Consider the following 25,387-nt stretch of genomic DNA (forward strand, 5'->3'; position numbering starts at 1 on the left):
CTCGTTCTGCTCCGGTTTCTATAATTCTTTCCTTCCTCCAGAAGGGCCTCTCCAAGGGTCTCTCTCTCAGCTTGTTGCACGTCCAAGTGTCCGCTCTTGGCTCTCTTTTAGGTAACGTTGATGGTCATGCCGTGGCATCTCACCCGGATGTTGTCCGTTTTCTCAAGGGTATCAAGCATTTGAGCCACCTGTCCGGGCCATTTGTCCTTCATGGAGTCATAATTTAGTCCTTCGGGCTCTTTGTGAGGCTCCCTTCGAACCTCTCCGTCCAGCTACCCTTAAGGACCTGATGCTCAAGACAGTTTTCCTGGTTTCTATCTGCTCCACCAGACGAGTGTCTGAGATCCAAGCGTTATCCTGTCGGGAGCCCTTTTTGCGGATCTCTGATTCTGGAGTTTCTCTTAAGACTGTACCCTTCTTCTTGCCGAAGGTTGTTTCTTCCTTTCATGTCAATCAGTCGGTGGAGCTTCCCGCATTCTCTCCTGAGGATATAGCATGTCCCATCGGGAGTGATCTTCGCCGCTTTGATATAAAACACGTCCTCTTGCGTTACCTCCAGGCCACAAATGAGTTTCGGGTCTCCGACCACCTCTTTGTCCTGTGGAGTGGTCCGAATAGGAGCAACCAGGCTTCTAAGACTACGATCGCTCGGTGGTTGAAGGAGGCAATCTCGTTGGACTATATCTGCCAAGGCCGGGCTGTTCCGGAGGGCCTAAAGGCTCATTCCTTGCGTTCTCATGCTATTTCTTGGGCGGGGAGTCAATCTGTTTCTCCGCAGGAAATATGCAGAGCCGCTACTTGGAAATCCCTGCATACCTTTGCTCGACATTACCGCCTGGATGTCCAGGTGCCAGTTTTTGGTTCCTTCGGTCGGCAGGTGCTTCGAGCGGGACTGTCTCGGTCCCACCCTGTTTAGGGAAGCTTTGGTACATCCCACGGTCTGGACTGATCCGGGTACGTACAGGGAAAGGAAAATTAATTCTTAGCTGTTCATTTTCGTTCCTGTAGTACCACGGATCAGTCCAGACACCCTTCCCTATACTTCCTGCCGTCCACTTGAAGCTTCCTTCCTCTTTTTACAGGATGCGGCATGTGGTTCATCCGTGATTCTAATTAGAGGCACCGGAAGCATCTCTTTGACAATGGATATTGACAAGAGCGTTCTTCTACAGGGGTCCATTCAATGTTTGCAATTGTTAAAGTTTCTGAGTTCTCTTGTTACTTGCTCGAGTTCTCTCTTTGCTTGCTTGATCCAGTACTGTTTATCTTTATACTTTTTTGCTTTGACAATGGTTATACTGAAGGGCTGCAGGGTAGGCTCTGTCCTGATATAGGATACCCTTTCAGTTTTGGTCTGTCTCCATCTGCTGGACAGGAGGCTCAACCCACAGTCTGGACTGATCCGTGGTACTACAGGAACGAACATTAACAGGTAAGAACTAATTTTCCTTTACCTAGCCTGTCTTCTCAGCAGCAAGTTACTAGACAGCCCTATTAACACTTCTTAAGTTCTGCAAGAAATCAAATCTCTTTAAGTCTGGGAAGTCTCCGGGTCTGGATGGCTGTTCATGCGGTTATTACAAGAAGTTTTCACATCTTTTGGTATCGCCCCTGACAGAGATGTATAACTCCTTCCCTGTACGTACCTGGATCAGTCCAGACTCCTGGGTTTATGCATCCGTGCCAGCAGATGAAGACAGAGAGAGTTTTACTGACACTGCCTCATAAGTCCCAGTGCCACCTGCAGTTCCTCAGTATGTCTCCAGCAGATGGCAGAGACTGTGATACCTGCAGTTCTACCCTTTTTTTCTAGGACTGTGGTCTTTTGAGCCTTCCTCCCGGGGATTTCTTTTTTGGCCTGTTAGTTCCTACCCCATCTGGTTGAGGCAGACGGGTCGGGGGTTGTCACCCTTTTGTGTGTCTGTCTGTGCACCCAGAAGGTGTACATCTGGTTGTCCAGAATCCCTCCCCTCATGAGGCCGCTCAGGTGGCTGCAGGCTCACTGGGGTTTTTTTGTTTGTTTTTTTTAATTTCTTGCCCTCTGGTTATATGATCGCCTGACTTTTTTTTTTTGTTTTGTTTTTATTGCAGGTTTAGGTCTCCGTTCCTTTGGTTGTGGTAAAGTTTTTGTTTTGGGAAAAAAAAGTTTTCACATCTTTTGGTATGGCCCCTGACGAAGATATATAACTCCTTAAGAGAGGGCGATTCCTTACCTCCTAATTCTAATATAGCCGGCATCTCTTATTACAAAACTGGTAAGGGATCCAGCTTTATGTAGTTCCGATTGCCCCATTTCATTATTCAGTTTAGATCTTAAAATCCTAGCAAGGGTGCTGGCTGAAAGACTAATTAGATTCATTCCCGACTTGGCTTTATACCCAGCCGCATGGCAGTGGATAATGTCCGCAAAATAGTAGATCTGTATGGTGGGTTAACAAAGAACAAGTACTCTCTCTATTGCTATCAATTGATGCTGAGAAGGTGTTCGATTTAGTCCACTTCCCTTTTCTTTTTAAGATGTTGAAAGGGATGGGTTTTGGACCTTATTTCATGCAGTGGCTGAGGAAGCTATATGAGCTGCTGATGGAAAGTGTAACAGTTAACGGGGAGTATGGTACGCAGTTTGCAGTGGGGAGAGGTACGCAACAGGGCTGTCCTCTGTCCCCTTTTTTATTCGCACTATTTTTAGAACCCTTTGCTATCAGGGTGTGTCTTTCATCTCAGGTTGTAGGAGTTCCAGTTGGAAATTCTCAGTATAAATTGTCCCTTTTTGCTGACTACATTACGTTCACTCTCACACAACCTGAATTTTCACTGGGTGGTGTAGTAGATGAAATTTAGGCAATTCAGTAAAATTTCTGGCTTTAAAGTTAACTTTGAAAAATCTGAGATTTTAAATATTAATATGCCAGAAACGGAGGTTAACGCCCTCAAGATGCGGTTCCCTTTTAAATGGGCTAAGAAGTCCATCAAATATTTAGGGGTGCGTATAGGCCCTAATGTCTCTGACCTTTTCTCCTTCAATTATAACCCACTGTTGTCTGCTATTGGTAAAGACCTGGAGAAATGGCATTGTGTTCACTTCTCATGGTTGGGACGTATTGCTGTTATAAAAATGAACATACTTTCCCATTTTTTTTATACTTCTTCATTACTCTGCCTATCTACATTTCAGAAGCCCTTCTACATATTTGGCAAAAAAAAGATATTTGATTTTATCTGGAAAAGGCGCCCTCCTAGCATATCCTGACTTGTTCTATATCAGCCTAAAGCTAGAGGGGGGCTGGGAGTTCCCAGCATCCTCTGGTATTATATAGCGTGCCAGTTTAAGTCCTTATTAGATCTCTTCCGTACTCAGTCAGGGAAACTGGTTCAAATTGAACAGGAGATGGTATTATGCCTCTCTCTGCATTACCTTGGCAACCCAGATCTACATGGCACATATTGGATAATTCCCCACCCACTTTAATGATTGCAATGAAAGTCTAAGACAAGTGGAAAGCTCTGGTAGTGGGGCAAGGGAAATATTTTTATTTAACACACCTATTTCATAATGTATTGTTCCCAGTCTGCCTGCCTAGATGTGCCTATGACTTATGGAAGAAACAGGGTATTTCCCATATTGAACACCTCCTGGTTCAATGTCACTTTATTGCTTTTGGGGACCTAGCAGATAAGTATAGTCTTCGCTCTTCCGAATTCTTAGCATATGCCCAGATTCCACACGTCATACTTAGAAGGATAATTCTGCTTGGGCAAAGGGCAGACGATATTTGAACAGTTCTATGACCAAGTGGATATGTTACAGAGTTCGGAATCCAAGCTGTATCGACTGATTAATAAGGAAATATCTACCCCTTTTACACATACGCATGCTTGGGGGACCACTGAGTGCACCTGATTAGGATATGGCATTTTTTGAATACCAGTAAGAGTTTTTCTGCATCCATTCAGGAGAATTGTTATAAAATGTTATACCAATGGTATCTGACACCAGTGCGGTTGCATACAATGTACCCCTCTAGAGAGGACACTTGCTAGCAGGGTTGTGGACAACGGGATCCTTTTTCCATATATGGTGGTTATGTGAGCAGATAGTGATATTTTGGCAACAAAGTTTGGGATGGGTATCTTCTGTTTTGGGTTTGGGGGTCAACCTGAATGCTGGTGCGGTTCTCCTTAATATCCCAACTAAAGGTTAAACAAGTTCCAACAACGATTATGCCATCAGGTATATATTGCTGCCTCTTGTGAAGTAGCACTGCACTGTCAACAAATTTCAGTTCCTTCTTTGCAATCTGTACTTACGTGACTATATTTGTATTACTGTATGGTGTATATCACGGCCTCTCGTGATCAACAAATGTCTTCTTTTCAGAAGATATGGTGGCCTTACACTCTCTGGTGCTCTCTCTAATGTCTTAAATATTGGGGGTCTATTTACCATCTACTTTTTTAATATCTATTCTTCAGGTTTAAGTATAAAGAGGTTTTCATGGGTGTTATACTCCACTGATATGTGTGCTTGGGAATCCATTTTAACTACCTGGTTATATCAATAGAGTCTACTTTTTAACCATCTGTTATCTACTATTTTATGCCTTTCAATGTCTATATGGTTGATTGCAATTTACACCATGTATCTAGATACCTATACTTTTGCTGCAATGGAGGGTTGATGGGTGGAAAAATGTAGCTGGTTTAATTTGGTGCTATCTGATTGAAATATGTATGCATTGTTATGCTGGATTGTTTTTGATTATCAGTCAAAATTTAAATTACAAAAGAAAAGAAACCTACCACTGTGCAGCCAGAAGGCAGTATAAGCCGTAAGAACAAATCACCTCTTGTGATTTGCCCAGAGATCACCTGGGATCCACAGCAGGGATCATTTCGCACTTCATGTTTTAATCAGAGTAACAAATAAAAAATGTTAGCAGTTGGGACATTTTGTTTCTAATTTTACTATACCTGCTAACAGACAAAATGTCATTCTCCCTTCTATTACTGTTTACATTTAATTTTCTGCCATGTTATGATCAATGGGCATAAAGCTCAAAGCAATTCTATTTTAATTGATTTCTTGCATTTGAAAGGCTTTGATCAAGTTTAAGAGCTACTTATATTTTGAAGAGAAAGATTTTGTGGACAAAGCAGAGAAGAGCCTGAAGCAAGCTTCTGATAGCCAAGTAAGATTTTCTATGTGCATGTTATGTTCAGGACAATATTGCACCATTCATAAATGAAGCATTTTACACTTATGCTCATGGTTGAAAGTTTGTGTGTGTGGTGTTGGCTGTACTGGAACAAATGTGGTCATTAAGCTTTTACTATAATCTTATTGCTCGACATGGGTCATATAGACTCTTGACCTAAGCAATGTTTTCCTTGCTCTTCAGATAATATTTTATAGAAATGGTATCAGCCAAGGTGTTGCCTTTAAAGATGTTTTTGAAGGAGTCTATTTTCCTGCTATCTCATTGTATAAGTGCTGCACGGTAAGTAACTATAGAATGTGGTATTTCACTGCCTTATAAACTTTATTTAAATATTTTATATACTGTCATTCCATGTGAGAATCACTAGTTCATAAAGGTTTACAGGTAAAACATTCATAAATGAGTGTTACAAGGTGGATAGACATTCATAGAAACGGAGGTAATACAGTGGTAGACTTATAACAGTCTTGACTTTTTTTTCTTTTGTCTATATGAAAAAAACAAAATCCTACAATCCATATAAATATTTGATTATCCTATTCCTTTATCCCCCTGCACCAACAGGATGTCTTCTGCATATAAAAGCCTATTCCCTATACGTACCCGGATCAGTCCAAACCATGGGTTATGCCTCCCTTCCAGCAGCTGGAGACAGAGATAAACTACAAAGGCGCACTCTCAGTTAAGCCGGTGTGCCTCCTGCATCCTTTCAGTATTTCTCTGTCTCCAGCAGATGGAGGTCGTGCAAACCCTGCAATCTTGCCCTGTTTCTGGGGTGTAGGCTATCCCTTAAATTTATCTAAAAATAAACTAGCTATAAGTTCTGAATCAAGCAAGTTTAAAAAAAAAAAAAAAAAAAAAAAAGACAGTTCTTCTACTGAGAGAAGTTCTCTCTATCCTCCCAGGGGGTTGTTTTGATCCTGAGGGGTCATCCTCATTGGTGGCAGGTTAAAGGAGCTGGGGTTGGTAAACCCGCAGGGCTCCAGGCAGATGATAAGCAGGGTAAGTGATTATTGGTGGTCCAGTCCCTCTTACCCCGGGCTGCTTTGGCTTTTTAAAAAAAAAAAAAAAAAAATCAAGATGCCGCAGCCATCTTTGTGTGTAGCATGTGATGAAGCCACCGCGCGGCTTTCTAGAGCTGGGATTTGATCCCGATGCTTACCTGGTGGGGAAGGCAGCTCCTTTTCAGGGTCTGCAGCATTGCCCAAGCCTCGAGGGGCTTTCAAACGCCCTGCTCAGCGTGATTTCAGTGCTGATCCCTTTTCCTTCAGTGCAGGGACAGCAGCCATCTTAGGCATATGTGCAGCAGCTCAGGCTGATGCTATTGGGGGGGGGGGGGCTGTTTCCTTCAGCCCTGCCATTGGTCCCTGCCAGTCCTGATGATTTGTTTGATCAGGACCAGGATTTATTCCAAGGGGGTCAGGATGTTGATCCTGATTATTTTTCTTTAGATTTTGTTCTCCTTATCAAAGCATTTTTGGCTTCTAGGTCTCTGCAAGCTGCTGCTTTGCCTGTGAGACCTGTGCAGGGACTGGCTCCCAAGGTAGCCAAGCGCACGGACGGACCCGCATCTTTACGGGTAGCCAAGTTAAAAGGCTCTGTGGCGTCAGATGGCTCTGCCGCCCCGGTGGTGCTGGGACATGCGGCAGCTGATGCAGGGGTCTCTCCCCCCGCGGAGGATATGGGGAAATAGAATCCCCTGGATGGCAATGACACTAAGGTGGTCCGCCTGTTTAAGAGAGAGGAATTAGAGCCTCTCATTCCTGCAGTTCTTTCTGAGCTCGGGGTGGAGCTCCCCCCGCTTGCTCCGCCACAGGACTCTGTGGACCCAGTCCTAGCGGGATTTTAAACGCAGACCTGGGTTTTTCCGGTCCATGCCATGCTGCAGCAGCTGATGACCAGGGAGTGGGATGCTCCGGATGCTGGTCTTGCGGGTTGGACGAGCCATGGATAAGCTTTATCCCTTAGTGGATGATCTTTTGGATCTATTGTGATCTCCTAAGGTGGACGCTTCGGTTTTGGCGGTTGTCAAAAGAACCACGATCCCAGTAGCAGGCTCGACAGCTCGCAAGGATCTGCAGAACCGCAAGCTGGAAGTGCTGCTCAAACGCATTTTTGAGGTGTCGGCCCTGGGTATCCAGGCGGCCGTGTATAGCAGTTATATGCTGCATGCGAGCCTGCGCTGGTTACAGCAATTGCTCATGTCTCAGAATGATCTCCCTCCAGCAGAGTCTGAACAGGCGCAGCATTTGGAAGCTGCAGTGGCATATGGGGGCGGATGCACTATATGACCTGATCCGCACTTCTTCTTGTGCTCTTTCGTCGGCAGTGTCGGCAAGAAGGCTTTTGTGGCTCCAGAACTGGTCAGCTGATGTTTCCTCCAAGGCCCAGCTTGGTGCTATGCCGTTTGAAGGGGGCTTTTTGTTCAGGGAGGATTTGGAGCAGTTGATCAAGTCCCTGGGGGAGAACAAGGTTCACAAATTGCCAGAGGACAGACCAAAACCCTCCAGAGGTTTTCCTTCATCCCACTCTTGCTTTTGGGGACAACAAAGATTTTGGCAGAACAGGCAGCAAGCAGCCAGTCCATGGCAAGCAGTACCCAGGAACCAAGCCTGGTCTTCATCCTTTTGGGGACATAAAGCCTTCCGAGAGGGTGGTGCCGCCTCCTCTCCTGCCTCCAAGAATACACAATGAGATGGGGCCGCCCATCCCTGTCCTGATTTTACGAGGCGTGGGCCAACATTACTTCCAGTCAGTGGGTGCTAAGCATATCGAATGAGGCTACGCTTTTGGAATTTGCTCGGCCTCCACCTAATATCTCCTTGCGGCCCACAAGTCAAACAGCAGATTGTTCGTCAGACTCTCAAGCGCCTACTGGCTCTGGGAGCAGTGAAGCTGGTCTCCCCAGGGCACTAGGGGGGAAAGGGAGGTACTCCATTTACTTTGTAGTTCCAAAGAAAGAGGGGTCCTTCCGGCCAATTTTGGACCTCAAGAATGTAAACAAGTCTTTCAAGGTGCCACACTTTTGTATGAAGTCCCTGTGATCTACATCACGGCGGTACGCAAGGGGGAATTCCTGGCCTCTCTGGATCTGATGGAGGCATACTTGCACATTCCCATACGTGAAGATCATCAAACGTTTCTTCGATTTATGATCCTGGGAATGCATTACCAATTCTCGCACTACCCTTCGGGCTCACGACCGCACCCGGGACGTTCACCAAGGTCATGGTGGTGGCAGCGTTTCTCTGGAGGCAAGGCCTGCTTATTCACCCATACTTGGATGATTGGCTTATCAGGGCGAAGTCCAGGGATGGCTGTGTGGAGGCGATCCCCAAGGTGACCACTCTTCTGGAATCCCTCGGTTGGGTCATCACTCAGGCCAAGAGCAACCTAGTTCCCTCTCAGTCATTGGAATTTCTCGGAGCCAGGTTCGACATGGCAGTCGGAAGTTTTTTCTTCCGCCGGACCGGAGAAATAAAACTGATGGACCAAGTTCAAAGCTTGTTGGATCTTCCCTTGCCCAAGGCCTGGGACTACCTTCAGGTGCTCGGTTCGATGGCATCCATTCTGGAAGTGGTTCCTTGGGCTTTTGCTCATATGAGACCGTTACAACGAGCATTACTTTCCCGGTGGAATCCCATGTTGGAGAATTTTCAGTTCCCTCTACCACTCACCGATCATGCCAAGTCGTCTTGGGTGGTGGCTTTGCCCGCACAAACTGTCTCGAGGAATGGATCTGGAGATTCTGAAATGGACAGTGGTGACTACGGACACCAGCCTCTCTGGCTGGGGAGCTGTCTCCCAATATTCTGTGCAGGGCAGTTGGTCCCCGGAGGAGTCTGGATGGTCGATCAGTCACCTAGAGACCACAGCAGTTCGCTTGGCTTTGCAACAATTTCTCCCACTCTTCCATCACCAGGCGGTTCAGATTCTTTCCGAATCTGAACCATCAGGGAGGCACCAGAAGTCAAGCAGTAGCTGACGAGGTGAAGCTGCTCATGACTTGGGCGGAACAGAATCTTGCGATGCCAGCAGCCTCACACGTTGCCGGGAAGGACAACATACAAGTGGACTTCCTCAATCTGAGGCGCATAGATCCAGTAGAGTGGGAGCTCTCAGATGAGGCAATGGATCTCATCTCTCACAGGTCCCCCACATGGACCTGATGGCTACGAGGGACAATGCCAACGCTCCTCGCTTCTTCAGTCGCAGAAGAGATCACGGCACAAAGGGGGTTGATGTGCTAGTACTTCCCTGGCCAACCTCAGTTCTCCTGTACGTGTTCCCTCCTTGGCCTCTGGTGGGCAAGGTGCTTTGCAGGATAGAGGGTCACCCAGGAAGGGTAATCCTAGTGGCTCCCAAGTGGCCCCGACGTCCATGGCTTGCGAATCTCATCAATCTGGCCGTGGAAGGACCATTGCAGCTCGGGCATCTTCCACGTCTACTCCATCAAGGGCCTATATATTTCGACCAGGTAGCTCGTTTCTGTCTAGCGGCTTGGCTTTTGAAAGGAGATTGAGGAAGAAAGGATATTCAGAGGAGGTTATCATTACCTTGCTACAAGCCAGAAAAACATCTACTTCCCTATCTTATATCAGGGTATGGAGAGTTTTTGAGACGTGGTGCTGGGAGAGAGAGATTCTGCCCAGCCATGCTACGATTGCTCAGATGCTAAATTTTTTTTTGCAAGATGGTTTGGCCAAGGGTTTGTCCTTCAATTCCCTTCAGGTACAGGTGGCGGCCCTCTGTTCCTTGGTTGGTAGCTCGGTGGCGTCACAGCCAGATGTGCGTTTCCTCAGAGGAGTACGGCATCTGAAGCCCCCAGTTTGTCGTCCTTGGAGTCTTAATCTGGTTCTTCGCGTATTGTGTGATCCGCCGTTTGAATCCCTTAAAACAGTAACGTTGAAAGACCTCATCTTGAAAACAGTGTTTTTGGTGGCTATCTGTTCAGCTCGCAGAGTTTCTGAGTTACAGGCGCTCTCCTGTAGGGAACCTTTTTTTGAGGATTTCGGACTGGAGTTTCTCTGCATATAGTACCATCCTTTTTACCCAAGGTGGTCTCATCTTTCCATTTGTCAATCGGTTGAGCTTCCGGCCTTTCCCGATTTTGTCAAATGATGTACAGCATGCACGAGAGCTTAGTCGGCTCTATGTTTGGCGTGCCTTGCTGTGTTACTTGGAGGTCACTAATTCCTTCAGACTTTTACATCATTTGTTTGTCTTATGGAGCGGTCCCAAGAAGGGGTACAAGGCGTCTAAAACAATGATTGCTCGATGGCTAAGAGAAGCCATATCGTCTGCATACATTTGTAAAGGGAGGCCGGTTCCTGAGGGCCTGATGGCCCATTCGGTTCGTTCTCAAGCAGCTTCATGGGCCGAATGCCAGTTGGTATCGCCTCAAAAGATTTGCAGAGCTGCTACTTGGAAGACGCTACATACTTTTGCTCGCCACTACCGCTTGGATGTTCAAGCGCCCGGAGACTTTGGCAGTGGCGTATTGCGTGCGAGCCACCCGGTTTAAGGAAGCTCTAGTACATGGTTTGGATTAATCCGGGTACATACAGGGAAAAGAAAATTAGTTCTTACCTGATAGTTTTTGTTCCTGTAGTACCACTGATCAGTCCAAATGCCTGCCCAAAGACTTGGAATGGGTAACAGGGTGATCTATACAGTCCACATGCGCAAGTTTCATTTGTATTATTGCAGCATACTAAGAAAGAAAGCTACAGTTTTCATGTTTATGCATTCATGTTTACAGTTCTGTTCTTGCTTGATTCATTGCTAGTCCTATTCTGCTTTGATATTCAATATACTGAAGGGATGCAGGAGGCACACCGGCTTAACTGAGGGTGACTTTGAAGTTTATCTCTGTCTCCACTTGCTGGAAGGGAGGCATAACCCATGGTTTGGACTGATCCTTGGTAGTACAGGAACGGAAATTACCAGGTAAGAACTAATTTTCTTTTAATCTGCACTCTACTTTAGTTTCTTTTTAATGCTGTCCTTGCAATTTCAGATTGGTTGGGTTTGTTTTGTTTTTTTTGTAGACTAGAGATTGGTTGGTTTTTTTTGTTTTGTTTTGTTTTTTTTCTTATTAGGAAACTCCTATACAGACTGAATTCTGGGGAGCTTAAATTGCATGAAACACCAAGAAAATGCAGAACCTATCGGACCATAACACTAGAGATTGCAATAGACACTGACAACATTAAGAGTCAGAAGTTTGTAATTTAGAGTTTTGCCTTTCCTACCGTGTAGCCAGATGGACTCAGGACCAATGGGTATTGTGCTCTTCTGCTAGCAGATGGAGACTGAGTCAGATTTCAAAGCTGACGTCACTCTAGGTATACCCCTACAGTAACCTCAGCTCTTCAGTATCTCTCCATCTCCTAGCAGATGCAGACACTATCCCACACACTAGAATAGTGTTAAGAATTACAGCAAAGAAGAAACAAAATTTACCTTAGGTATCACTGCTCTCCTGCGCTGATACCTAAGGGTCCCTCCCTCAGTCGAGAATTCCTGAGGTTGATCTCTGATATCTCTCAGAGGTATGCCTTGGTCTGGTAGCCGGTTCCCGGCGTGGGCTTAGCCCCCAGTGTGGCCGAAAGGCAGCGGGTGCAGAAACGAGCACGGCTGTGAAGGTAATTCCCTCCCCCCCCCAAACTGGAGACCGTCCGACACATCGGTAAGTGCCGAGACCAGGTAAGAAAAAATCTTTAAATTTCAGGTCTCCAGAGCTCGGATTGCCGTTCCGAATCCGTCCCCTTTGAGGTTAGAAGAAAGCACTGATCGGGTTGAGCAGCCTTGGTTGGGCTAGGCCCCAATCAGGTGCAAGAGTCCACACAGGTGGAGACCCTCGGGGGGGGGGGGCACCATCTTGCACACGGGAGTCGTCTGCGCCATCTTCCCTTCTTGACCAGAGGTACGAGCGGGGCAGGCCAGACGGCCGATGCGGCTAACTTGCGCACGTCCAATACAGATGTGCGCATAGCTGCACATACAGTGGCACGCACAACTGAGCGCGCCAGGTGCATATCTGCACGCGCGCAAACACATACAGACAATGGCACCGGCACCCAAGAAGGCCAGAATGCACTCTTTGCACAGCCTGCCACATAAGAACCGCACAGCCTGAATTGGAGTCCTGCCTGTGTCAACATTGCGAAGAAGCCCAGTGGGGAACCTAAGCCTGGTCCCTTACTCTCGGGAGATGGTTCGGGAACTACTGGCGATAGCTCCCCGGACCTATGCATCTCCGAGATGGCTTCCCCAGAGGAGGGAACCTCGGGGGCCCCTACTCCAACTCCCCCTGGGGTTAACATGGATCCAGGGACCTTCTCCTGGTTGGAATTTTTCCAAGGGCTGCAAGCCTTCATTCAGGCGCAATCAGCCCCGGTTGCACCCCAGGCTCAACCCCTGCCGGAAGCACAAGATCCTCATGACCCGGCTCGGATGCCTCAAGACATGCCTCGCCTAACTAAGAACTTCCCTAACAGGGACCCAGACACCTCAGATGATGAGTGACTCCCTAGAAGAAGGAGAAATCCCTCCAGGAATGGAACCATACGGAACCATGCTTCGCTTCTTCCACAAGGACGAATTACCAGCCCTTGCTTCCCAGACTCTGAAGACGCTAGTTATTCCTGGCACGGACCCTATGGCGGAACCAAAGAAGAACCCCATCTTGGTGTCCCTTTGTAAGGCCTCATGCTACTTTCCAATGATGGAAGCCATCCAGGAACTGATTGACCTGGAATGGGATGCCTCGGAGGCCAGCTTCAAAGAGGGTCGGGCCTTGGAAGCCCTATATCCTTTAGAACCAGCGATCAAGGAACGCCTGCGTTTCCTGAAAGTGGACGCTATGGTCTGTGCTGTCTCAAAGCGAACAACGATTCCCATTGAGGGAGGGGCTGCATTGAAGGACACTCAGGACAGATGACTGGAATCTATCCTTAAGCAGGCCTTCGACGTAACAGCAATGACACTGCAGATTGCTTCCTGCTGCGCACTGGTGGCACGTTCCTGCTTGCTCCTCTCTCTCGAGAGAGGCAAGTAACTCCGGAACGTATACCAGTGAGACGATGGAACCTGCAGCAGCCTTCTTTACAGACACAAGCTCTGACCTGGTGCGCACCTCAGCCAGGGACGTTGCCTCAATAATGGCAGCCAGAAGACAACTTTGGCTATGGAATTTGTCTGCGGCGCAACATCCAAAGCAAATCTCACAAGAATGCCCTTTAAAGGATCTCTCTTGTTCGGGAGCGAATTGGAGAAGTTAGCCAGCAAATGGGATGAATCCCCAGTGCCTCAGCTACCGGAAGATAGGAGTAAAAGATCTCAGCGTCCCTCCCCCAGAAGAACCAAGGGCAGAGACTTACAGTTCCAGGCACCTTGACCCTCTGGAAGGTCCCAGCCCTTTCAGAACAGACAGACCAAGAGGGGAGCAGGCGCGGGGGCAGGCTCCAGCCATGCTCCACAATGAGAATGGGTCGACCCATCCACAGGAAGAGGATATAGGAGGTTGATTTGCCCTCTTCTACCAAAAATGGGTCGAGATAACGTTGGACAAATGGGCTCTAAACATTCGAGAAGGTTACTTTGGAGTTACGCAGCATCCCTCGAGACATTTATGATGTCACCCTGCCACTCCCATTCCAAGAGACTGGCAGTAGAAACCACTCTAACAAGACTACTCAATCTGAAGGCAATAACTCCAGTTCCCACACCCCAACAAAATATGGGGCACTATTCCATCTATTTTATCGTTCCCAAGAAGGAAGGATCTTTCCGGCCCATCTTGGATCTCAAGAATGTCAACCGTCATCTGCGGTTTCTACACTTCCACATGGAAACTCTTTGCTCCGTAATAATGGCAGTACAACCTAGAGAGTTTCTAACCTCCCTGGACCTTTCCGAAGCCTACTTTCACATCCCAGTCCATCAGGATCACCAGCGCTGCCTGCGCTTTGCAGTATTGGGTCACCATTACCAGTTCCGAGCACTACCCTTTGGCCTAGCAACTCCCAGAACCTTCACCAAAATCATGGTGGTCGTGGCGGCAAAACCTTGGTACACCCTTACCTGGATGATTGGCTAATCAGGGCAAAGTCTTCGGAAGAGAGCCGGCAGGTGACCAGCACAGTCAAGAGCCTACTGCAGGAACTCGGGTCATGAACACAGGCAAGAGCAGTCTGCAGCCCTCTCAGTCGCTAGAGTACCTGGGGGCCTGTTTCGACACCAAACAGAACAAAGTCTTCCTCCCTCCCCCGAGGAAAAGGAAACTGATGGAACAATTACGACGATTGATGACCAGTGCATGCCCCAAGGTATGGGACTATCTTCAAGACCTCTGCCTCATGACATCAACCCTGGAAGTTGTCCCTTGGGCAAGGGCCCATATGCGACCGCTCCAGCACTCCTTACTGTCACGATGGAACCCACTGTCCCAGGACTACTCAATTCACCTCCCACTACCAGCAGAGGTACGTTCTCAGCTCCAGTGGTGGCTACAGGAAGACCACCTAAGCAGAGGAATAAGCCTATCCCCACCGAACTGGATCTTGCTCACCATGGATGTGAACCTGCAAGGGTGGGGAGCCCACTGACAAGAACTGACGGCCCAGGGACAATGGAACAAGGAAGAAGCGAATGGCACATAAACCACCTGGAAGCTCGAGCAGTCAGACTAGCATGCCTGCAATTCAGCCACAGACTCCGAGGCAAAGCAATTCCAGTAATGTCGGACAACGCGACAGTAGTTGCTTATATCAACCGCCAGGGAGGAACCAAGAGCCAGCAGGTATCTCTGGAGATAGACCCTCTCATGGCATGGGCGGAGATAAACCTACAAGGGATCTCGGCCTCCCACATCACAGGAAAAGACAACATCTCGGCAGACTTCCTCAGCAGAGAGAGCCTGGACCCCGAGGAATGGATGCTGTCGACCACAGCCTTCCAACTGATAGTAAATCGCTGGGGCCTCCCAGCCATGGACCTACTGGCCCACCCGGCTCAGTGCCCAGGTCCCCAGGTTCTTCAGCCGCAGACGAGAGCATCAATCCCAAGGAATTGATGCTCTTGTCCAGACTTGGCCAGAGGAAGACTTACTGTACGCCCCCCCCCATGGCCACTACTGGGCAGGGTCATCCGCAAGAAGAACATCACGGGACTAGTTCTACTAGTGGCCCCGGATTGGCCAAGACGACCATGGTACACAGATATGCAAAGACTCCTTGCGGGGAACCCTCTGTGCCTACCTCCACACAGGGACCTTCTCCGGCAGGGCCCGATTCTCCACAAAGATCAGTATCGATTCTCTCTTACGGTCTGGCCCTTGAGAGGACTCACCTGAAGAAGCGTGGTTACTCAAAGGCCGTGATTGACACCCTACTCCTAGCGCGCAAGTTCTCCACATCCCTGTCATTCATACAGATCTGGAGAGTATTCAAAGTCTGGTGTGAGGACCATAGAATTCTCCCGTGAACAGCCAAGATTCCCATGATTCTGGAGTTCCTACAGGACGTTATGAAGAAGGGGTTGTCACTCAACTCCCTCAAGGTCCAAGTAGCTGGCCTGCTTCAGAGCAGAAGTGGACGGTATCCAGCTATCAACCCATCCGGACTTATCCCGCTTCCTGAAAGGGGTTAAACAACTCTGACTACCCCTAAAGTGGCTGGTGCCTCTATGGAATCTCAGTCTAGTATTAGACTTCCTAGCTGGGGCTTCCTTCAGACCAAAATGTGGCCTGTCACTACGCCTCTTAATATTGTAGACGGCATTCCTGGTGGCTATATGTTCAGCTCGTCGCATCTCCAAACTACAGGCTCTATCCTGTCAGAGACCGTTCCTTAGGTTCACTCCTGGAACCATATAACTGTGCACTGTCCCCTCCCTTCCTTCCGAAAGTGGTTTCCAAGTTTCACTTAAACCAAACCATCTTGCTACCAGCTCCGGATGAACATAAGGACTCTGAAGACTCACGCCGCCTTCGCCACCTGAATGTTGGCAGACTCCTGGTGCGATACCTGGAAAGATCGGAGCCAGTTCACAAAACGGATCGCGTGTTCGTTCTTCACAGCGGGAAGAAACAAGGAGAAGCAGCCTCGCGGGCGACCATATCCCGCTAGATCAAAGAAGTAATCAAGACATCCTACATAGAGGCAGGAAAGCCCTTACCTTTACAGGTTAAGGCTCATCCTACGAGGGCCCAGGCAGTCTCTTGGGCAGAAACCAAGCTGCTGTCGCCCGCCGAGATCTGTCGGATGGCGACGTGGTCCTCCATACACACCTTCTCCAGATTCTACCACCTGGATGTTCAGGCCCGGGAAGACGCAGCCTTCGCAAGGGCAGCCTCCCGCGCCCTGTCCGGGAGTAGCTTTTGTACATACCATTGGTCCTAAGTCCATCTGGCTACATGCTAGGAAATGGAGAAATTATTTACCTGATAATTTAGTTTTCCTTAGTGTAGACAGATGGACTCAGAATCCCGCCCACCGCTGCCTCGAAAAAGGAGAACCTCTGATGACAAACCTCAAGACTAAGCAAATACGGGTAAGCCGTGGCCTACACCTAGTTCAAGACACCCATAGTTTGTCTGGTGTTGGGGTTAATTGTTTGAGTTTACTGACTGTGTCCACTTTGGAAATTAGTTGAACCAGTTCGTTTTACTCAAGTTTAATCAAGTTATTTAAGCAAAGATATATCCACAATGGCTTTTCGAAGAGAGTACTGAATAGCTGAGGTTACTGCAGGGGTATTTCTAGAGTGACATCAGCTTTGAAATCTGATTCCGTCTCCCATCTGCTAGCAGAAGAGCACAATACCCATTGGTCCTGAGTCCATCTGTCTACACTAAGGAAAACGAAATTATCCGGTAAGTAATTTCTCCATTAATAAAGCTCAGGTGAGGGTTATTGCTCATAATGCATTTTTTAAACTGAAAATAATTGGCATTATGCAATTTTTGCCCCCTCAGGATTTTAGAACTATTGACCAGGTGTTGGTGATTTTGGGGATTGATTATTGTAATGCTGGATACCTGGGACAATGATTTACGTTTTACAACTGATAGAAAATGTACCCACCTGTATTGTTACAGCTATATTTCTTCATTTCTACTTAGCCTTCACTGGTTCCCTGTTTTATGTCAGATAAAAGTTAAGGTGGTTATTTTTGTGTTTTGGGCCATTCATGGATCTAGTCCAGAGGCTCTTAAAGGATTGGCATGAGAATATGTCCCTTCTTCCACATTGCGCTCAGAAGATACAAATTTTCTCTGTTTCTTCTGTGACATAGGCTTGCATATCAGAAACTTGCCCTTGAACCTTTTCTCTAATAGAGCCAGTATGGAACTCTTCACTGTAGACCTTTGACAAGAATCTGATTAATTGACCTTTAGGAAAGACATCAGTGTCCCCCCCCCAAACAAGCCTCTGTGTAGGCCACCCCACCTGGAATATGGTTGATTTCTGTTGTTAAACAGGGTTGAATAGTTGGGTGAATTTTATTCTTATGTACTTAATTTTTTTTTGTATTAAATCTTTTATTAATTTTGTATTTTATTTTGTAATGTTCTATTTTTGTTTATATTCTGTTCTTTACTTTGTATACTTGTTTTAACCTTGTTAGCCACTAGGAGCAAGTACTTTTTGACTAGCAGGGTAGAAATGTTCTTAAATATATAGAATGTGCCCATTAGACTAATACAGAAGTTTAATTGTGTGTAATGTTCCCTACATAGCCAAAGATTTTGTGGGGTGTTCATGAACTATTTTTGCTAACAAAAAAAAATGTAGAAACCTTGAATTGTGAATTAGTTGGGGTGACAGTTGAAAGGGGGGGGGGTGAAAAGCAGCTCTGCACTTGTAATCAAATGGGCAACGGCTGGTCTTTGTAACAAAGGGAAGAGACTTGTTCCACTCACACCTGGTTGCAAAAACTTCATCCTCATTTCGTAAAACATTCGATGTTTGTGTTTTTATTTATTTCAGTGCTGCTGTTTTGAGTATATTTCAATCAGCTCAGGACATTTTCCCTGTACGTACTCAGATCAGTACAGACTCCTGGGTTCCCCCCCTCCCCCCCCAGCAAATGGAGATAGTTTTACTGCCAATGCCACATAACATGAGGTGCCACCTGCAGTCCCTCAGTATTTCTCTGTCTCCAACAGATGTTGGAGGTTCAAAGCTTGCAGTCTGAGATTAATATTTCTTTTTCTTCTTTTTTTTTTTTTTAAGGATAATAAGTGAGACTAGAAAATCAGGATTGCTTGCCTCCAGGAGTTTGTTAGGTCCTGGTGGCGCTATCCCCCAGGTCTACGAGGCAGACAAGCAGGGGGTTGGGGACTCTTTGTTGCCAGACAGGGTAGAAAACTGGGGGTCCTGGTTCGCTCTCCATGAAGGATGCACAGAGCCTGCTGCCAATCTTCTTTCAAAGGAAGTATATTTCTTTAGAATGCCTGCTTAGTTTTGTTTAAAAAAAAAAAAAAAAAGAGGGGGGTTACCGTGGGACGGAAAGCTTTACCCCGATTCTTCTTTACAGGCGATCGGGCGGCTCTACTTCTATTTTCCCGTTCCTCCGGTTCTTAGGTTGTCGTGGCTCGGTGCCACATTTTCATGCCGCACAGGTTGTGCTGCTCCATTTGTGGAGATACGTGCATGTGTCTCGCGCAATGGATGATGCTCCCAGTGTCTCTGGGGGAGAGGGTTCTTTGGGGATAGTGGCAGCGACTTCAGCCAGGCGCCGCAAGCCTGGGAGGCTCTCTCCAGCGAGGCAGCCTGTGAATGACCTCTTCCCGCTAAGCACGGGAACGGTGACCATTTTATCCACATTCTCAGCTGCCTCACGAGCTGGGGAGGAGGATTTCCCTTCTCCTTTATCCCAGGTGGTTAGGACCTCTGGGGGAGATCAAGATACTGCGGGGCATCACGCAGGAGGCAAGGAGAATTCTCTGAAGGACTCGGATGCCTCTTCAACCTAGTCATCTGATTTTGTTCTCCTATTGCATAAAGCTTATAAGGCCAGGAAAGCCGCGGGTTGGCTTAGAGTTGTGCAGGGGGCTTTGGTGCGCCCAAGGCTGATAAAGAGGACCAGGCCCTCCCCAGGCTTTGGGGGCTATGAAGGTCTAGCGGGTCCCAGGGGTCTCGGCACTGACTATCACCATGGAAAGCTCCTCCAAGGCTTAAGCAGAGGATCCATGGGCACAGGGCCCACCATGGTCAGATCAGGCGGATCAGGATCTGGGTTTGGCGGATCCAGATCAGGCACTGACCAAGAGCCCGGCTGTGGAAGGAGATGATCCCAAGGTGGTTCCACAGGGAGGAGCTGGATCCCTTGATTCTGGAGGAACTGGGTATAAAGATTTCACGAGAGGAATCTGGTCTGGAAGAAGTGGACTCGGTCATGAGTGGCCTCTGAGGTCCAACAAGGTCTTTCCATTTCGCAAGTCGGTTAACATGTTGGTGTTTAGGGAGTGGGATACTCCTGAGACAGGCCTGAAATTCAGCTGAGCTATGGATAAGTTGTATCCTTTTCCAGAGAATACACTTGAGCTCCTGAAGGTCCCAGAGGTGGATGCATCAGTTTCGGCAGTTACTAAGAAAATGGCTATTCCAGTTGCCAGTTCTACAGCCCTGAAATACCTTCAGGAATAGGAAGCTGGAAGTGCACATCAAGATTTTTTAGGTGTCTGCCCTTGGCATTCGAGCGGCTGTGTAGCAGTTTCATGTTGAGGGTGGGTTTGCACTGGGTATAGCAGTTGCAAGAAGACAGGTCCTTGACTGAATCAGAAGTGCAGCAGGCGAAACGGCTGGAAGCTGTGGTGGCTTGTGGCACTGATGTGTTACATGATCTTATTAGGATTTCCTCCAGGACATTGATGTCTGTGTTTTCAGCCCGGAGACTCCTTTGGTTGAGGAATTGGTCGGCCAATGTTTCATCCAAGTCTCAGTTGGGAGCTTTGCCTTTCAAAGGAAAATTGCTCTTTAGTCGAGGCTTGGAGATAATCAAGCTTTTCGGGGAGAATAAGGTTAATAAATTTCCTGAAGATAAGCCGAAAGGGAAAGGGTCCTTTCCTCCTTGTTCCCGCTTCAGAGGGAATAGGCGGCTTCGGCTTCTCAGAGCTTTGGGGGGTACCCAGAGACAATCCTCGGGAAGACAACTGTCCTGGAACCAGTCCTTTCGAGAGTAAAAGCTGGGTAGAGATGGCTTCTCCCAGGGTGGTGGTGGAGGAGAAAAGTCTGCCCAATGATGCAAGGCTGGTCTACTCCTCTGTGCCAGTGATAGGGGGCCGTTTGGCTCTGTTCTAGGAGGAGAGGGCCAGGAACACATCAGACCAGTGGGACTTAAGCTTGATAAAACAAGGTTACACTTTAGAATCTGCTCGGCTGCTAAGTGATTTGTTCTTGGTCTCCCTGTGTACTTATGAGGCAAAGAAATTGACAGTGTCTTTGCATGCTGGGAGCCATTGTTCCTGTCCCCCTGGAGGAACAGGTGACAGACCACTATTCCATTTATTTCATAGTTCCCAAGAAGGAGGGCACATTCTTTAAAATGAGGATTGAGAGAAGGTTAATGTGGTCCTAAAGGTTCCTCTTTTTCGAATGGAGACTCTGCATTTGGTGATTGCCTCTGTGCACAAGGGGGAGTACCTGGCATCTCTGGATTTGACTGAAGCGTACCTACACATAGGAATCCGGCTTGATTATCAAAGATTCAGTTTTTCGCCCTGCCCTTTTGGTCTGGCAGCGGTCATGGTGGCTGCGACCTTGGTTCAACCCTATCTGGACGACTGGCTGATTCGAGCGAAGTCAGAAATCCTTTGCCGGAAGACAGAATAGGTCCTCTGGTGTCTGCAGTGTTTGGCTGGATAGTCCTGTCCAAGAGTCATCTTTACTCTTCCCAGATTTTGGAATTCCTGGGGGCGCATTTTGCTATCAAGGCGGGGAAAGTATTCCTCACTGAAGAGCAAATTTCCAAATTGCAAACTCAAGTTTGCGGATTGAGGAAGCAGGTACCCAGGGTCTGGGATTACTTGCAAGTTCTCGGGTCTATGGCTTCCACCTTGGAGTTGGTTCCATGGCATTTGCTCATATAAGGCCTCCAGTTGGCTTTACTATCCCGCTGGGACCTGTTGTTGGAGCAGTGTCAGCTGCCACTTCCACTTTACAGAGATTGCCAGGTCCAGTCTCTCATGGTGGCTCCTCCTGGACAAGTTGAGACGAGGTATGGACCTAGATATCCTGGTCTGGACTGTCGACACCACCGATGCCAGTGGGGAGCAGTTTGTCAGGACCAGTCCGTTCAGGGGCAATGGTCGGCGGAAGATGAGATGAGAGCCATACTTTTGGCTTTATAGACGTTTCTGCCACTGGTATAGGGGAAGCCGGTGAGAGTTTTGTCGGACAGCGCGACAACGGTGGCGTACATCAACTGACAGGGTGGCACTAAGAGTCGGACAGTGACTCAGGAAGTCTGTGATCTAATCAGCTCGGCAGAGCAACATCTAGCGATGTTAGTAGCCTCTCAATAGCGGGGCACGGACAACGTGCAAACAGATTTGAGCCAACAACAGCTGGACCCTGGAGAATGGGAGCTATCAGAGGCACTGATGTGCTTCATCTGTCACAGATGAGACATTGCATGCATGGATCTAATGGAGACTTCCTGCAATGCCAAGGCCCTGAAGTTCTTCAGTCAAAGAGGGAACGAAGAGCAGAAGGGGTAGATGTCTTTCTTCTGCCTTAGCGGACAGACATCCTTCTATATATGTTTCTGCCTTGGCCGTTGGTGGGCAAGGTCTGTGACGCATAGAGGTCCATCCAGGTGATGTGATCCTCATCGCGCCAGAGTAGCCTCGGTGCCCGTGGTTTGCAGACTTGGACAACTTAGCAGTGGATGGGGCCATTGCGGCTAGTTTACCTGCAGAATTTTCTGCGCCAAGGCCCCATATTTTCAGATCAGGCAGCTCGCTTTTGTCTATTGGCTTGGTATTTGAGAAGGAGCGATTGAGGAATAAGGGTTATTCAGAAGGGGTCATCGCTACTCTCTTGCAGTCTAGGAAAATGTCATAATGCCTCTGTATTGCTCCATGGTGAGACCGCACCTTGAATACTGTGTACAATTCTGGTCGCCGCATCTCAAAAAAGATATAATTGCGATGGAGAAGGTACAGAGAAGGGCTACCAAAATAAGGGGAATGGAACAGCTCCCCTATGAGGAAAAACTAAAGAGGTTAGGACTTTTCAACTTGAAGAAGAGACAGCTGAGGGGGGATATGATAGAGGTGTTTAAAATCATGAGAGGTCTTAGAACGGGTAGATAGTGAATCAGTTTTATTTCCTCTTTTCGGATAATAGACTAGGGGGCACTCCATGAAGTTAGCATGTGGCACATTTAAAATTAATTGGAGAAAGTTCTTTTTTACTCAATGCACAATTAAACTTTGGAATTTGTTGCCAGAGGATGTGGTTAGTGCAGTTAGTATAGCTGTGTTTAAAAAAGGATCGGATAAGTTCTTGGAGGAGAAGTCCATTACCTGCTAGTAATTAAGTTGACTTAGAAAATAGCCACTGCTATTACTAGCAATGGTAACATGGAATAGACTTAGTTTTTGAGTACTTGCCAGGTTCTTATGGCCTGGATTGGCCACTGTTGGAAACAGGATGCTGGGCTTGATGGATCCTTGGTCTGACCCAGTATGGCATGTTCTTATATTCTTAAGACTTCCACCTCCTTGGCGTATGTGAGGGTATGGAGAGATTTTGAGGCCTGGTGTTCAGAGCAAGGGGTGAATCCTATGCGAGCCTCGGTGGCACACATTCTGGCCTTTTTGCAAAAGGGTTTGGTAAAGAGTTTATCCTTTAATTCCCTCAATGTTCAAGTGGCGGCTTTGGGCGGTCTTCGAGGTAAGGTTTGAGGGGTGTCTTTAGCTGCACATCCATATGTGGTGCATTTTCTCCGGGGGGCAAAGCATTTGTGTCTTCTGATTCGGAAGCCTTAACGTAGTCCTTAAGAGCTTGTGTGTGGCTCTGTTCAAACCTCTGAAATGAGCTACTATGAAAGATCTCACTTTGAAAGTGGTTTTCTTGGTGGCAATTTGTTAGCTTGCCGGTTCTCGAAGCTTCAGGCCTTGTCATGTAGAGAGCCTTTTTTGAGATTTTTGGATTTGGGAGTCTCCTTGAGGAGTCAGTGGAGCTCCCATCCTTCCCAAGTTTAGATCCTATGGCACCTCAGGCAAACGAGTTGTGACTTTTGCAGTACCTGAAGGTAACAAACAGCTTCCGCTTGTCAGATCATCTTTTTGTCCTGTGGAGTGGTGCAAAAAAAGGTCATGTCATCAAGAGCCACAACTGCACAGTGGTTGAAAGAGGCTATTAGATCTGCATATATCTGTCAGGGTCATCCTGTCCCGGAGGGGCTAAGGGCTCGTTGTACCCGTTCTTAGGCTGCCTCCTGGGCAGAGTTTCAGCAAGTTTTGCCACAAGAGATCTGTAGGATGGCTACTTGAAAATCATTGCTCACTTTCACCAGGCATTACCGTTTGGATGTCCAGACCCCAGAGACCATGGGCTTTGAAAGTATACTTCGAGCGGGACTTTCGCAGTTCTACCCTTGTTAGGGAAGCTTTGGTACATCCCAAGAGTCTGGACTGATCTGGGTATGTACAGGGAAAGGAAAATTGGTTCTTACCTGCTAATTTTCATTCCAGTAGTACCACCGATCAGTCCAGAGTCCCACCCACTGGAGGAAAAGGAAATTTAGAGAGTCCACTTCATCTGTTTTTATGATTACTCTGAAGAATGGCACAGGTTTTGTTAGTCCTACACAGGGTTTTGTGTGGGTGCAGTTATCTGTTCTAGGTTTCCACTTCCCACTGCTCATTCAGGGGATGTATGTTAGTAATGGTGTTGGTATTTGTTTGGATTTTGGCTTGGGTACAGATTAATACTGAGGGGACTGCAGGTGGCACCTCGTATTATGTGGCAGTGTCAATAAAACTTTCTCTGTTTCCATCTGCTGGAGGAGAGACAAAACCCAGGAGTCCGAACTGATCTATGGTACTATAGGAATAAAAATTAGCAGGTAAGAACCAATTTTCCTATACCCTTTTTTTTTTTAATGATATTTTTATTTTTTTTATAGGTTTCAATAAATTTTGGACCATACTTCAAATATCCTCCAAAAGATATCAGTTACCGCCCAGTAAGTACCAACTGACAATGCCACATCTAGGTGAGAGGTGTTTTTGCTACTGCTCAAGTTTCCCCATGCTTCATTATTTTTATGGTTCAGTTTGCCTCCAAAGTAACTTTTTTGTGATGGAGTGTGTTATGTAGAAGTAGTCCTTGGCAGCCACTCTTCTTCACTAATCTTAATGGAAGCAAATGGGGCTTTTGATCCTGAAATGGAATTTAAAATTTCCTAGCGTGTAGCCAGATGGACTCCGTACCAATGGGTTATGCTCCCCTGCCAGCAAATGGAAACTGAGTCAGATTTCAAAGCTGAAGTCAACCTACATCCACCCCTGCAGTGAACTCAGCCCTCCAGTATTCTCCGACTCCAGCAGATTGTGGACATACCTCTCCCTATGGGATTGCTGTACTTTTTGGAAGGAGAAATTCTACTTTCTAAATTGAAGGAAAATTGAGCCCTGCTCTCCTGCGGTAATGCCTAAAGGTCGCACCCCCCCTCCCCCATTTGAGACTTCCTGAGGCGATTTCAGAGATCCTCAGAGGTGTGCCTTGGTCCGGTAGCTGGTTCCTGGCATGGACTTTGCAGCTGAAAGGCAGCAGGTACAGGAAGCTGAGCATGGCAGTGACGGCCAAAGCCCTCTCCCCCGCAGCCGGAGACGGTCATCTCTGTACTCAGCCAGTAAGCGCTGAGCCCAGGTAAGGTTAAAAAAAAAAAAAAAGATGATGATGACTTTGCAGCTGAAAGGCAGCAGGTACAGGAAGCTGAGCATGGCAGTGACGGCCAAAGCCCTCTCCCCCGCAGCCGGAGACTGTCATCTCTGTACTCAGCCAGTAAGCGCTGAGCCCAGGTAAGGTTAAAAAAAAAAAAAAAGATGATGATGATTTACCTCCCGATTCAGAGAAGTTTGGAGGGGTTTCGGTAAGACTTTCTCCAGTCTCCTTACACGGCACGCCGTACCGACGTCATTCCTG

The 25,387-nt window shown here is 47.4% G+C and overlaps 1 protein-coding gene across 5 annotated transcripts in view; it reads left to right on the forward strand.

Annotated features, from left to right (window-relative positions):
- The window catches only part of ASH2L (ASH2 like, histone lysine methyltransferase complex subunit), a 145,093-nt gene that overhangs the window by 109,513 nt on the left and 10,193 nt on the right, over positions 1 to 25,387 (forward strand). For all 5 annotated transcript variants that reach the window (XM_029603907.1, XM_029603906.1, XM_029603908.1 and 2 more), the window contains 3 exons: positions 5,097 to 5,189; positions 5,400 to 5,498; positions 24,366 to 24,425. In XM_029603907.1, coding sequence (XP_029459767.1) covers positions 5,097 to 5,189; positions 5,400 to 5,498; positions 24,366 to 24,425 — 252 coding nt within the window. The remainder of the gene's footprint in view (positions 1 to 5,096; positions 5,190 to 5,399; positions 5,499 to 24,365; positions 24,426 to 25,387) is intronic.

The sequence above is a fragment of the Rhinatrema bivittatum genome, chromosome 5, assembly GCF_901001135.1.
Source record: "Rhinatrema bivittatum chromosome 5, aRhiBiv1.1, whole genome shotgun sequence".
Lineage (NCBI taxonomy): Eukaryota > Metazoa > Chordata > Amphibia > Gymnophiona > Rhinatrematidae > Rhinatrema > Rhinatrema bivittatum.